Source organism: Urtica dioica, chromosome 9 (genome assembly GCF_054948205.1).
Source record: "Urtica dioica subsp. dioica isolate 48M chromosome 9, U.dioica_male_clone48M_v1_H2, whole genome shotgun sequence".
Lineage (NCBI taxonomy): Eukaryota > Viridiplantae > Streptophyta > Magnoliopsida > Rosales > Urticaceae > Urtica > Urtica dioica.
This window is the reverse complement of record NC_142764.1, coordinates 14,516,018-14,529,640: the sequence shown is the minus strand read 5'-3', so window position 1 is coordinate 14,529,640 and position 13,623 is coordinate 14,516,018. Positions and strand designations below refer to the sequence as shown.

At 41.3% G+C, this 13,623-nt stretch overlaps 3 protein-coding genes across 3 annotated transcripts; 1 reads left to right on the top strand and 2 right to left on the bottom strand.

Annotated features, from left to right (window-relative positions):
• The first annotated feature begins 3,625 nt into the window (after nt 1-3,625).
• Nucleotides 3,626-5,177, top strand: FKBP13 (FK506-binding protein 13). Its single transcript, XM_089625999.1, has 5 exons — nt 3,626-4,056; nt 4,231-4,323; nt 4,556-4,616; nt 4,704-4,772; nt 4,921-5,177. Exons 1-5 carry the CDS (start codon nt 3,703-3,705, stop codon nt 4,983-4,985), a joined length of 642 nt encoding a protein of 213 aa, XP_089482125.1. The 5' UTR covers nt 3,626-3,702; the 3' UTR covers nt 4,986-5,177.
• LOC149385167 (mediator of RNA polymerase II transcription subunit-like protein) lies at nt 5,133-6,891 on the bottom strand. The gene is made up of 2 exons (XM_089625998.1): nt 6,235-6,891; nt 5,133-5,986 (listed from the first exon to the last, which is right to left on the bottom strand). The coding sequence occupies exons 1-2, from the start codon at nt 6,690-6,692 to the stop codon at nt 5,413-5,415; spliced, it is 1,032 nt and encodes a 343-aa protein (XP_089482124.1). The 5' UTR covers nt 6,693-6,891; the 3' UTR covers nt 5,133-5,412.
• Nucleotides 6,892-8,544: 1,653 nt separating this feature from the next.
• On the bottom strand, nt 8,545-9,350 carry POLD4 (polymerase delta 4). Its single transcript, XM_089626725.1, has 2 exons — nt 9,063-9,350; nt 8,545-8,911 (listed from the first exon to the last, which is right to left on the bottom strand). Exons 1-2 carry the CDS (start codon nt 9,247-9,249, stop codon nt 8,709-8,711), a joined length of 390 nt encoding a protein of 129 aa, XP_089482851.1. The 5' UTR covers nt 9,250-9,350; the 3' UTR covers nt 8,545-8,708.
• Nucleotides 9,351-13,623: the final 4,273 nt, after the last annotated feature.

The following is a 13,623-nucleotide window of genomic DNA, read 5'->3' as shown; positions in this document are numbered from 1 at the left end:
AAAAGGCTTTACAGAAAAACTTGATGTTTGCCATAAAAAAACAACTTCACATTTAAGACAAATAATTCGTCCAAAGAATCCATGCATGTAGTTTGTCCGGGATAGCACTGTAATTGGGCTGTTCGAGCTGTGAGAAATGCTAAAACGCCAATATTTCTAATTAGAAGGTGAACTGTTTTTGTCAAATTATGTAGTAAATTGAATTATGGTAATCTGTTATTTATTTATTGACATTTATGTCAACAAATGCTATCATTTTTTTACATAGATGTCAACAACTGACATCATTTGTTGACATCCATTTCAACCATTGACCTCATTAGTTGACATCCATGGCACTAGCGAAGATGTTTTATTTATTAGTTTTTTCATGTCACTCAGCCCATGTAGAAGGGGATGTTAGTACCTTGGACCTGTGATTATCATCAATGAGACTTATTTGAAGAACTACTAAAAAGAACGTTGTATACAACGTGTGGGATGAACGAAAACAAGAAAACTTTTCCACTAGCCTACTATAAGAACCTAACGAGACTTGAATTTACATCTTTGCCAAACTAAAGGACGCAATTGAGGAACGAGAGCATACATAATTTGTATCTGATAGGGACGCTAGAATAATCAATAGCATCAAGATGGTATTTCCAAATTGTGAACATGGTTTTTGCATGTACCATCTCCATGGTAATTTGAAGACTGCTTTCAAGGGTCTGACCAAGGAGGTGAAGTTGAAATTTTATAGTGTTGCAAAGCCATATACTCGGCAGGAATGGGAAAGTTACATGGTCATGCTGGACGCTGAAAATTTTTGAAATACGTCGATATTTGGCCAATGATGTCGGACACCAAAAGTGGGCACGGTGTATGTTCAGGGGAAAAATGTACTCAATCATGACGAACAACAACGCAGATGCATTGAATGCATTAAACATAAATGTGAGAGAGTATCCAATTTCAAAGTTGATGGATTGGCTGAGGGAGAGAAATATGAAATGGTTTTATGAATAACGGGAAGCTATGGCAAAAACACAGATGATTCTTACCAAAAAAAAATATCAAGGCAAAGTAGACAAGTACCTGGGACACGTTATTCTCATGATTGTAAGTGTTAATTATAATTTATTAATATTCCTGCATATCAATTGTTGACATATATGTCACGATTTGTAAAATATGTTAATGAGATTTTTTTTTTATACTACGTGAGGCGCCATCTTCAGTCAACGAGTTTGAGGTAGTAGACAAAGAGCATATTGTATTTGCTGTTAATTTAAATGATAGAACATGTTCATGTTGGCGATTTCATGCTGATAATTTTATTTGTCTACACGCAATTGTGGCTTGTCAAATTCGCAACCTTCCAGTTGAGAGCTTTGTTTCAAATTTCTATAATACGGAGTTTTAGCAGGCAAGCTACACAGATGTACGTCATCCTCATGGCGACATTTCGACTTGGCTGATTCCCCCATAGGTGGAGAACACCGTAGTTCTTCTGCCTCAACACAAAGCACGTGCTGCCGGTAGGCGAAAGAATAGAAGAATACCTTCAAGCGGAGGATGTTATTAGGCGTAAGTGTACGCGTTGCGGAAAAATTGGTCACAATCGTCAAACTTGCAATAGTGCTACTCATTTGTTCCAACAACAAAATTGACTTTTCTTCCTATTTCTACTTTCATTAATTTCATACTTTATTGTTAATTTCAAACTTTATTGTGTATGACTATTGTTGATTTCATACTTTATTTGTGATTTCAGACTTTATTGTGTATGACTATTGTTGATTTCATATTTTATTTGTGATTTCAGACTTTATTGTGTATGATTATTTGTGATTTCACAATTTATAGATGTCAACAAAAGATACAATTATGGACATAGATGTCAACCAAAGATAGTAATTGTTGACATAGGTGTCAGCAAATGACAGTAATTGTTGACATAGTTGTTCAACAAATGACAGTAATCTATGTCAACAACAATTATTTGTTGACAACTATGTCAACAAATGCAGTTTTTGTTTTAAAAAAAAGCTTTTAATAAAAGAAATACAAGTTTAACTCACCAAAATACGCACAAAAAGAGTACGCACATAATCAAGTTTAACACACTAAAATACACACAAAAGAATACGTACATAATCAAGTTTAACACACCAAAATACACAGAAAATAGTACGTACATAATCAAGTTTAGCAAACCAAAATAAACACAAAAGAGTATGTACATAATCAAGTTTTAATACAAGTTTAACACACCAAAATAGTACTTAAATATTACATCTTCTATTAAAAGTTTCCAAATTTTCAAACATCATCAATCTCTATGTATGATCCCATATCAATCGCTATTTTCACTACCCCATGTCGGTATAGTTCGATGGTGAGTTTTTGTCGGTACATGGACATGTCTTCTTGTTTGACTGAGAAATATCAAACCCGTGGGTCATAAACCCAATAGCCTTTATCACAAACATACCACAATCGCCGCTGGTTAAGAACTAGTATTAGACAACTTGTGTATTAAAATGATATTAAAAAAAATAGTCATAGATGTACTCATTATCTTGTTGTGGCATTTCGTTGAAAGTTTCACGGGGCTGAACTCGTGTCTTCAATTCACAGTCGATCAAACGGATGAATAGAACAGAGGACTAACGTGATGAATTCAACAATTTTTTAGATGTGGGCTGTTACCTGTTTTTTTATTATGTTTGATGCCCAACATGGAGTCCTAGATCGTAATAGTGTGTTTTAGAATGTAGGCACGCGAGGAGAATTCCTTGTCGCACCAACGCGGAGTACTCAGGGATGGCGTGCCACGCCAAGGCCCCTACGCGCCGCCCGCCTTCTTCTGCGCCGCGGGCGCAGCCGCTATGTTCGAGCGTGGGCTCGGCTTGGGCCCGTTTTTTATTAAAAATAATAATCCAACACTAGGGATTAAAAAATTGACCTTAGCTCCAAGCACAGTAACGCACTCATCCGCACCTAGGTCAAACTGAGATGTTGTATCCACGCTGAAGATGCTCTCAAACCGTATCATCAGATGCTCTCAAAATGTTAAACCCATGTATGTCTCGTGGTTCATGATTAGGCCCTAGAATATTTATGCAGCAAATCTAAAAAAATATATTGCAATTATACTGAACTTAATTCCTAAAAATTACATAAATATCTTAAAATGGTCACAAAATTTTCTATATCCCTCGCATTTGAAATCATGCTTAGAATACTTCATGAGCTATATATCTGTACAAAAGTGTCCTTAAAACTATACTAAGATCTACTGCATAAATATAAACTCTGCTTTGTTTCGCAGATATCATCTTTCATCAATCGTTGCTGGAAAGTACGAAAAAAGAATGCGTTTGTTAAGGCGAAGAGGAAGAGAGGGCATATACAAAATACACATAGGGAGTGAGTTATTCTCAGAATAAGATTTAGGATCGGTGTATTGTAAGACAAAAGTTTTGAAAATGAGATAAATCAAATAATTTCCACAGTTTTTCCCCACGACGGTTGGTCGGGCCATACAGCCCAATTGTGGCCCGCCTAGCCCTTATAGGACCGCACGTGGGATTGGATATGATTCCCCGTGAGCAAATAAGCAGTGTTCCACAAAATCAGACTAGGCCACTTCTGTGTTTTACTTATCTGTTTGGGTGTTGGTTTTGTTGGTTAGTCGGTTAATTAGTGGCAGATGCAATGAGTTCGTTACCATTCTCAGTTTCTTCTACGCGCAATCTCCTATCTCACGCCTCGTCACCGTCGAGTCGTCTCAGACTCACCAGTCAACTCGTTCCTGTCCACAAACAACAAACCAGCAATGCTCGGCAGAAACCGAAGCCAGAGGCGAGTGGTTTGCTCCGGAGAAGAGAAGCGATCGGGCTCGGGATTTCTTTCGGGGTTTTGGAAACGCTCTTTGAGCTGAGCCGTGACCTCAGCGCTTCCGCTGAAGGAAATGGTCCGTGTGAGTTCACCGTGGCTCCTTCTGGACTAGCTTTCTGCGACAAAGTCCCGGGTTCTGGTCCTCAGGCTGTCCAAGGACAGCTCATCAAGGTAATGCAAAATAATTATTATCATTATCATTCCTAGAGAAACCCAGAAGAGCTTTTTTACTTGGATTATTAAGTGATAGATACTAAATGGACTATGAATGTGAATCATGGATTTTGTTGCTTGATTATCATCACTTTTGAAAGGGCTATCTTTAACACAAGATACACACAACAGGCACACTATGTGGGGAAATTAGAAAACGGTAAAGTATTTGACAGCAGCTACAACCGTGGGAAGCCACTTACATTCCGCGTCGGTGTTGGTGAGGTAATTTGAATTCTCTTCTCTAACTTTTTTTCGCCGATTTCGATTTCGATATCATGTCAGTAAAGTTCAGAGATGATAGTTTATGTTGCTCAAATTATAAGGGGCCTACATATTAAGTTTCCATTGTCATGCTGTTCAAAAATGACTAGTTCCACTGATATCGCCGATATGACTACTATGAAAAAGATGTTTTCTGATACTAGTGAAATTCAACTTCCTAACTTGGCTACAGGTCATCAAGGGCTGGGACCAGGGCATCGTAGGTAGTGAGGGAATTCCTCCTATGCTTGCTGGTAAAAGATTGAATTTTCAAGAATTTGTTTTCCTTCGAGACCTTTATCATTGGCTCGTAGAACTGAAGATTTTCCACATTGTTTCAGGTGGCAAGAGAACCTTAAAGATTCCTCCGGAACTAGGGTATGGCGTTAGAGGCGCTGGGTGTAAAGGAGGTAAAACTCTTGTTTCTTAAACTTGTTTTTCTTTTATTTTGATTTTTTTTTTATTTTGTTTGATTTTTTTTCATCACGACACTAACTCAAATGAAGTGGACGTTAAATTCACTCTTTTTCTGATTTTGTTACTGCAAACGAAACACAGGTTCTTGTATTATTCCTCCAGATTCAGTTCTCCTCTTTGATGTAGAGTTCATTGGCAAGGCTTGAGTTTATACAGACACGGCTTCAAAGATATATATAAACCCACATAATTTTTTTCCCCTTTTTATTATTTTTTGAATGGTTGATCTGTATTATTCTGAATGTACACTAGACAAGAAACAACAAGGCTTTTACTTTGTATAATCTGTAACATCCATGAAAAGAGAACCAACACGAGACTGAGATGTATTTTTCAAAGTAGACATGGTCACTCAGAATAATAGGCATATCCAACATAGATGCGGGATTGAGAATGTGAACTAACACTAGGGTTCAGACAAGATGAACTGGCAGAGGGAAATTGATTCCGCAAACAGGCTAATTTGACTAAAAAGTAATACGACTGCGATCTAGATGAATTTGCAAACGCATTCGCAACAAATGTTAAAAAAAAAAACACAAATAGGATTCCCGACAAAAACAACACATATTGTCATCTGGAGTTCAAGTCGAACTCGGCGGTGTCGCGCCAGGTGTGGTCGTGGGTGCTGGTGTCCCCGTTGTCGGTCTCCTCGTCGTTCAAGAAATCCTCGGAGGGCTCTTTGTCGTCCCTGTGCAGGGGGTTGGCCCCCCAGCCGTTGGGGATGTCGTCGGCGGCGGCGCCGGCAGGGGGGAGGTCGGTGCCGTGGGCCCCGAGGGCGTTGGCGCGGATGGGGCCGCGGGACATGAGCTCGGCGCGGGCGTGCTCGGCCATCCGCATCTTGGCCTTCTCGCGGGACTCGATCTCGGCCTTGAGGTCGAGGTAGGCGCGCTTCTCCTCCTGGCACATGGCCTGCTCGATCATCATGCGCTCCTCCGACCGGAACTCCCCCACCGCCCGCTTTCGCGATATGATGTTGAAGGCCAGCGCCTGCTTCTCGAACGTGGCCGTGAACTCCGCCACCTTCGCCGATATGTTGTGGTCCCACTGCTGCGACCGCGACGGCATCTGCCCCGTCGTGTCCGAGTCCAGGATCCGGTCGTCTTCTTCCGCCTCGTAGTCCGCCACCACGTGGTACGCCAACAGCCTGCACCCGATCATTTTGTGCCATTCATAAAGATAAACAGGCTTTTAACATAAAAGAAACATCGTTCATTGACTGGGGTTTGGGTTTTGGGTCCTATTGTGACAAAGATTGTGTAAATGATTTCATTTCAAATTCTAGCAATCTTCTTGCTCGTGTCATGGGAAAAACAAAAACAAAAGAAAGTTGAGAATCATAAAAGAAAGCAATTTAACTATGGAAGGATGAGATCGAAACGAGAGTGGAATTACCTGTCGCAGGCGTCGTGGAGAGAGGAAAACGGGCGTTTGAAGTCGGGATGAGAAACGCGCCACGCATCCTGGTAGGCCATCTGCACCTCCACGTGGTTGGATCCTCGGATCGCTCTCTGCTGCAGATTCTGATTCTGATTCTGATTCTGCAGTTGTTGATTTTGGGGAATGGGATTAGGGCTAGGGTTGGGGTTAGGGTTAGGGACATTGACGTTGATGGAGGACGACGGAGCAGAGGAAGGAGGACGGAGTGGACGAAGGTGGGCGTCGATGTTGGAAGGGAAGCGAGACATGGCTGAGGACTGTAATTGGTGCTGCTTTTGAAGCTGTTGCTGAAGAAGCATGAACTGTTGTTGGTGTTGATGTTGTTGCTGTTGTTGTTGATGAGATTGTTGTTGTTGTTGAAATAACAATTGCTGTTGTTGTTGTTGAGCCATAGCCTTGGCTTCTTCCATCATTTCTTTCGATTCTCAAACTCTCTCGTCTTCTTCGCAAATCGTCTGTATTTTTCTACTTCTTCTCTCCTACTCCACCTCCTCTCTCTATCCTCGGAAGTGTCGCGAGCGGCTCCTAATCACAACGTTGTCGTTTACAGCACACAGAAACGACGTTTGCTGCGTCTTAGGTTAAAACGAAGCTTTGGTGTAAGATGGACTTGAGGGCAAAGTAGTTCATTAGTGTTCGTGGTATTTTTATCATAATTAAAAAAAAAAAACTATAATTGAAATGGTTTTGTAGTATTTTTTTGTCCATTTGGAAAGATTTTTTTTTTTTATATATGAAATTTAACACTAAACAACATCAAACATATTTACAAGTAATTTTGATAAAAGAAACTAATTATATTATGAAAAACTCGTACAAAATAGTCATTCGAAACTTATTGATTAGTAAAATAGCCAAAGTTTTAACTTTTCAGCAAAGTAGCCAAATTTACGTTTTCAAAAAAAATTTGACTGCCAAAATTAAATTTTTTGATAATTATTGTAAGCAATTTATCACTTTAAAAAAAATTACTTTTGGGATAAAACTATTTTCGGGGAATTGTAATTATTTTAATAACACACTTGCTATAGTGTCGTGTAAGCAGTTTTACACAAGAGTGACAAACTCAAGCCCAAAATAGCTAGCATAGTTTGGTCCATCCCATATTCTCCAAGGGCCAGCAAGGAGGGATAGCCTCTCCCTATCCGACGGCCGACTAGGACGGTTGGTCTAGGCCTCCTCCGGGAGCCGACCATGGTCTCCTCCGGGGGCCGACCAGAAGGGCCGTGTCCGAGGGATCAGTCCCTGCCCTGCCCCTGTTCGAGGAGTCGACCGGGAGGGTTAGTCCCTCTCTTTTTGTTTCGGTTGGGTCTATTAAACTTTGGAGCAAATCAAAATTTATCAGTCATTCGTTGTTATTTCTATCTTGAGAAAAAAAATTTCAATAAATATTCTAGAGAAAAAAAACCTAGAGAAAGAAAAAAATAGTTAATGGGGGATAGTATTTTTGAGGAAAAATATTATGGTGAAAAAATTGTTCGGAGGAAAAGTATTTTGGAGACATATTATTATTATTTTTTTAGTTTCTCTTTTTTTTTTTATGTTTTTATTGGAGTTGTAAATGTTGATACAAAAGAAGAAGAAATCAAAAAGTAGAAACTAAATAAATAAACTAAAAATTAGAATGAAAATTAAACTTTGATAGAACTAAGTTATGATACAACTTGAACTCGTCGGAGGAATTCGTCGACGTTCAATTTTGAGCGTACCGTCTAGCAAAAGGTTTGGATAGAGACGAAGTTCTCATGGTCGAAACTTGCGAATTATAATTGATCGAATAATGCCACGATGAATTGCAGAATTCTCATCGATGAATCGGATGAACGCCATACGAATTCCGAACACAAATTCTTGGTAAGTTATAGAGTTAAGAGAATCATACTAATAACACAAACACACACACATATATATATATGCGCTGTTACATCAACCACCACCTTGGCATCACTTAGCAGCCACACTGAAAAAGCCGAGCACCTTCATGCGCTGTTACATCTGGGATTTCCATATCTGCTTGGAAGTTTCGCACTCATCGCCAAATCTATCAGCGCCTCAGAGCCAATACGAACGAGTACCCGTCCAAATCCACAAATCCGAACAATCACCTCTCCGCCATGAATATCACTCTTAACTTTTTCTTCATCCAAGACCTTAAAGCCGTCCAGGAATAATTAGCGATCTCCTTTATACATTGTCTTTGCTTATGCATATAAATAGTAGCGGATTCAACGATTATGTTACTCAAATGTGAAAGAAACAAGGGAATCCAAAGGTAACAGATATGCATTATACTACCAATTCCAACTAGAAACCCCAAAAACAATCCAAGATTCAAAATTCAAGTACATGACGATTAAATATATAAAAGTAGAGTCATCGCGGTGATAACTAAGTTTTACAACAAAATGCAGGTAGTCGAGAAGCAATGTCTAAACACGACCGTCCCACAAGCACTGGGAGCGAGCATCGGAGCCGAGATCAAGAAGCGTGCGAACATCTTTGGGAGGATTCAATCCGAGACGACAAGCACGGTCCCACCGGTCAAGCCTGCTCATCCCCAGGCACGGCCCGTACGCCATGTTCATGTCAAACTGCCTCAACACTTCCTCTTCCTTGTCCTCATATTTATCAACTATCCCACAGACACACACACGCATAGATTTCAATTCCAGAACCCTAATTTACGCCCCTAATAATAATTCGATTCTTCGCTCAATAGAGAAATCACGAGCGCTGACTGTAATAATGAAATTGAGAGAGAGAGAGAGAGAGAGGGAATAAACCTTGGATGTTGGTGGAGGCGGCGTAAGGGAGAGAGAGAGCCTGAGTTACGTCGGAGCCGAGAGTGGCTGAGGCAGAGTCGGATTTCTTCGAGGAAGAGGAATGAGAAGATGACTTTGCTTTTACGGCGTCGCTCTTCTTCTTTTGCCTGTAGAACGACTTCATCTGATTCTGCTGGTTCGATGACATTCTTTGATTTCTCTTCTCTTCAAACAAAGTCCTTCAACTACTTGATTTTGAATTTTGAATTTTGAATTACCGATATCAAGAAGATTGTAGAAAGACAAGGTAAAGTTGTAATTTATAATTTATAGTAAGCCGGACATGGCATTGGTAATTGGTTCGATATTCCCATTTTCAAATGGAACAGTGTGTATTTTTTTTTTTTAAAGAATGGAACAGTGTGTATAAGTATAACTTGTAATTTTATGTTGTCTTTCAAAAAAATAATAACAATAATAAAAATATTCTCCTTTAAAAAAATAATAAAAATATTCTTGTGAAAAATATCGCTCATGTATTAAATGTATTAAATATAAGGATAAATTATAATATTGTCCCCTCAACTATATGATGTGTAACAATTCACCCCCTAATATCTGAAATCGTGCATCAGATGACCTGAAATCCTACAGTATAACTATTAGCTCCTTCTGTTAACTTGTATCGACGGTATTCGTTACCTTTATCACGTTTTAAGCACACGATGGGTGAAATTTTTACAATACCCTTATTCGAATCATTTAGATAAAATTGGGGAAACAAAAAGATAAAAGAATAAATAAATTCGAAACCATCAATCTTGTGTTAGTCCCAAAATCGAGCAAACGAGAGGCATGATTCTAGCGATTTCAGCCGAGGAAAATGGATGGGAGTCAGTCTTGGAGCAGCGAAACGTTGAATCGTTCTCGACCCGGTACAAACGATGAAGCTCAGTCATCTGGCGAAGATCGTCGACGACCTAGTTGTCAGTGCAAATTGCCAAGCATCCAACGCACTTCATGGACCGATGAGAATCATGGTCGTCGATTTGTTGGGTGTTCTCGATATAAGGTATGTTGTTTGTTTTGAATGAATGTGTTTCTCTTCTCAATTCGAGGACTGGTCTTTTGAGTGTTTTAATTTCGCAGAAAATGATATGTAATGGCTATGAGTTTTTAGAGTGGATCGATCCCCGGATGTGTAAGAGATCGGTTCAAGTTATACCTGGATTACTGCGGAAGAGAAACAAATTTGAGCAGGAACTCGGGCATGGAAAAGAATTTGATCTTGCTGATGGAGTTCAGAATGTGGGCGAATCAATGGCGAAATTGGGCAAAATCGAAGCCGAAGTCAAGAGCATGAAAGTTATGTTAATCATCATAGTTCACTATTGTTTTATGTCATTCTCTATAAGTAAGGTTATGTTGTGAATAAGATTTGTACTACTGATTTGTATTGTATGGGTTTTTTTTGGTACTAAATGAATCAGAAATGGCAATTTGAAGCAAAACTTTGTTGAAATGGCAAGTAAGAGGTCTGTTTACATACATAAGTGATCTGTATCTTGGAAAACTATACTGAAATGGCAAGTAAGAGATCTGTTTATAAAATATATTGAAATGGCAATTACAAGATCAACATTCATTGTACCAAAATCAACATTAAGTTTACATACATAAGAGATATGTTTCTTGGCCAAAATATATAAGAGATCTATTAATCATCAAAATATATAAGACATATTCATCAAAAGTGTACTAGACCACAAAATAGTCATCAAAATAACACAACAAAACAGCCTTCTAGAACAAGACTCTTGGCACTAGTCTTGATCCGTTTCTTGGCCCCCTTCTCGTGTGCAATCTCGGGCTCCTCTGCACAAACACAATGTACACGAATCAACACATAATAACATTGTCCAAAAACAGTTAATGTCAACTTACCCTAAGGGTTTGGGAGGGCTGACTCGGTTGGCTTGGAGCCTGTGTGAGTTGACCCTGACTCGGAGCATGTGTGGGTTGACTCTGACTTTGGCTTGGGTGGTTGTGGGGGTCAAAAATCAATTTTCTAAAAATAAAAGTAACAAAACATTTAAGTTGGGCTTAGGGCCGACCAAAGCCAAACATCAGACCAATTCGGCTCTCAGGGATGTGTCTGGATCCAGCTCGACTCATGGATCTCGGCCCAGGCCCAATAAAGAACCCAGTTCGCCACAGCAAGAGCCGCCCATGTTGACTCAGCACTAAGAAGCGATCTCAATCAGATAGAAGACCTCGCCGCAAAGACCGGATCTGGGATAGCTTTGACTAGCGACGCGACAGAGCCGAACTGACGAACACACTGTCCGGTTCTACAGGCCAACCTCGATTATAAATAGAAGCTGATATGTTAAATTTCACACACGCAAGCCATTGATTACTTTCGATTATTCATTACTTTATTTCTTTGAGTTCGTCCTTATCAAGTTCGGCACTTCGCCTCCCTCCGGTTTGTAATTCATTCAATTGTCAATAAAAGCTTCGAACATTCATATTCATTTCTGTCCATTTTCTTCAAGATTTCTTTTGCTTCTTATACGACGTCTTCTGAAACCCCAATTATAATAAATCAAATATAGATACTATATTATAATTTGAGATTGTTGAAATCGACATCAACAATTTGGCGCCGTCTGTGGGAAGACCAGAGAGACTAACCTCGAAAGAAGTAGATTCGCCAGAAAAACAAAATCATGTCTTCCACCCCAACTCACTATGAATCGGGAGAGGAAATCCCTCCGGGGATCAAGGCAATCCTGGATATGCTGAACAAAAAAAATTGAAAGTCAAAAGGAAACCAACCGGAGCCTCAACGCCCGGCTGGACTCCCTCTTGACCCCTCAAAATACTCCGGGTCAACAGCCGGGACCCGGCGAAGTGACTGCCTTAGATTCCGCTCGCAACGCGGCGTCAGCTGCGCAAACAAGCCGGACTCTTCCTCCCGGAATCCGTCTGGACTTCTCCGGGATCCAAGTTCCTCAGGGCACGGACCTACCACCGGATTCGAGTTCACAGCCCAGAGGGGGAACGGAAGAGGTCCCTACAGAAGCCGCGATCGATCTGGAAGGACTGCCCCCACCCCCGCCAGCGGGTGCACCTCAAGGATCTTTCCCGACTGATTTCGGACCTCGCCCTGCAACGACTTTCCAGATGTTCACCCCCCAATATTTTGGCGGGCAGAACCAGACGCACACTAACCGGGGCGAAGTCACTATGGTCACACCAGTGCGCACGGGACTTCGCCATTTTCCAGAAGGCGAACCCAGCACGACCGACTTCGAAAAATTCAAAGAGTCAGTAACAGCCGAGCTAAAGGCTGTTCGCTCAAAATTCCACAGTGCGACCAGCTCGGCCCCAGAGATAGACCGACTTGTCGCCGAAACGGGAAGAACCCCTTTCGCAAAAAATATAACCGACGTCTTTATTGGGGATGCCGGGAAAGTTCGGCTCCCGCGGTATAACGGGACCTCGAACCCGAAAGCTTACATCCTGTGTTTCAGGATTGCGATGGGACGAGCCATGCTAACAGAGAAAGAACAAGAGGTAGGGTACTGCCAGCTGTTCCCTGAAAGCTTGTTTGGAGCTGCCTTGGAATGGTTCTCCAGACTCTAGCCGAACTCCATCGATAGCTTCGCCAAACTGTCGGCAACCTTCCTAAAACATTATTCGATGTTCGTTGAAGACGAACTCACGATAGCTGACCTATGAGGGGTTCAACAGAAGGAAAATGAATCCTTAAAGGATTATATGATCCGCTATAAGGATGTCCTCTCGAAAATTTCCAATGTCGACCCCGAATCAGCCATAACCTCCCTGAGGAATGGACTATGGTATGAATCGAGGTTCAAGTTAGAAATGACTGTGAACCGGCCCCTGTCACTAGAAGACGCAATCCACAAAGCCGCGAACTACGCCAAAGCCGAGGAGGAGTTCGCCTTCTTGGCAAAACAACGTGTGGCTGAAAAGAAACCTCACGCTAACACATGGGTACGCCCCGTAAGCGCTGGGAACAATCTCCGCAGGCCCAGTCCTCAAGAGGTCGGACCGCAAACCAGGAAGCAGCACGCCCCTCCAGGTTTCGCTTTCAATATAGGAGAAGAAAGCAAGGAGGGAGGTCCCTAAGCAAAAAAATGGACCAGGGATCCGAACGCGCTCTGCAAATTCCACCAAGCCACCGGCCATGCCACAATAAATTGCGAAACTATGCGCAAAGTACTGGCCGAAAAGTATGCAAAAGGGGAACTGAAAAACGTCGACCTGGGTCCCCCGCCCAAAAAGTAGGTTTTTAATAACCGCGGCAGAGGCAATCCCTCGCCAAAAAGATCTAGGCCCATCGAAGAAGGGGAGCCAGAATCCCCACCGACCGCGGCAAAACACCGAGTCGACTTCATAATGGGTGGATCGAAGTTTTGCAAAAGCTCGGTCAACTCAATCAAGGCTCATCAGCGTCAGCTAATGAACAGGACCGTCAAGATCGAAGAAGACCAAGATGTCCAAATCTCATTCTCCGAGAGAGAAGCCGCCGGGACAGCGGACCAGCATG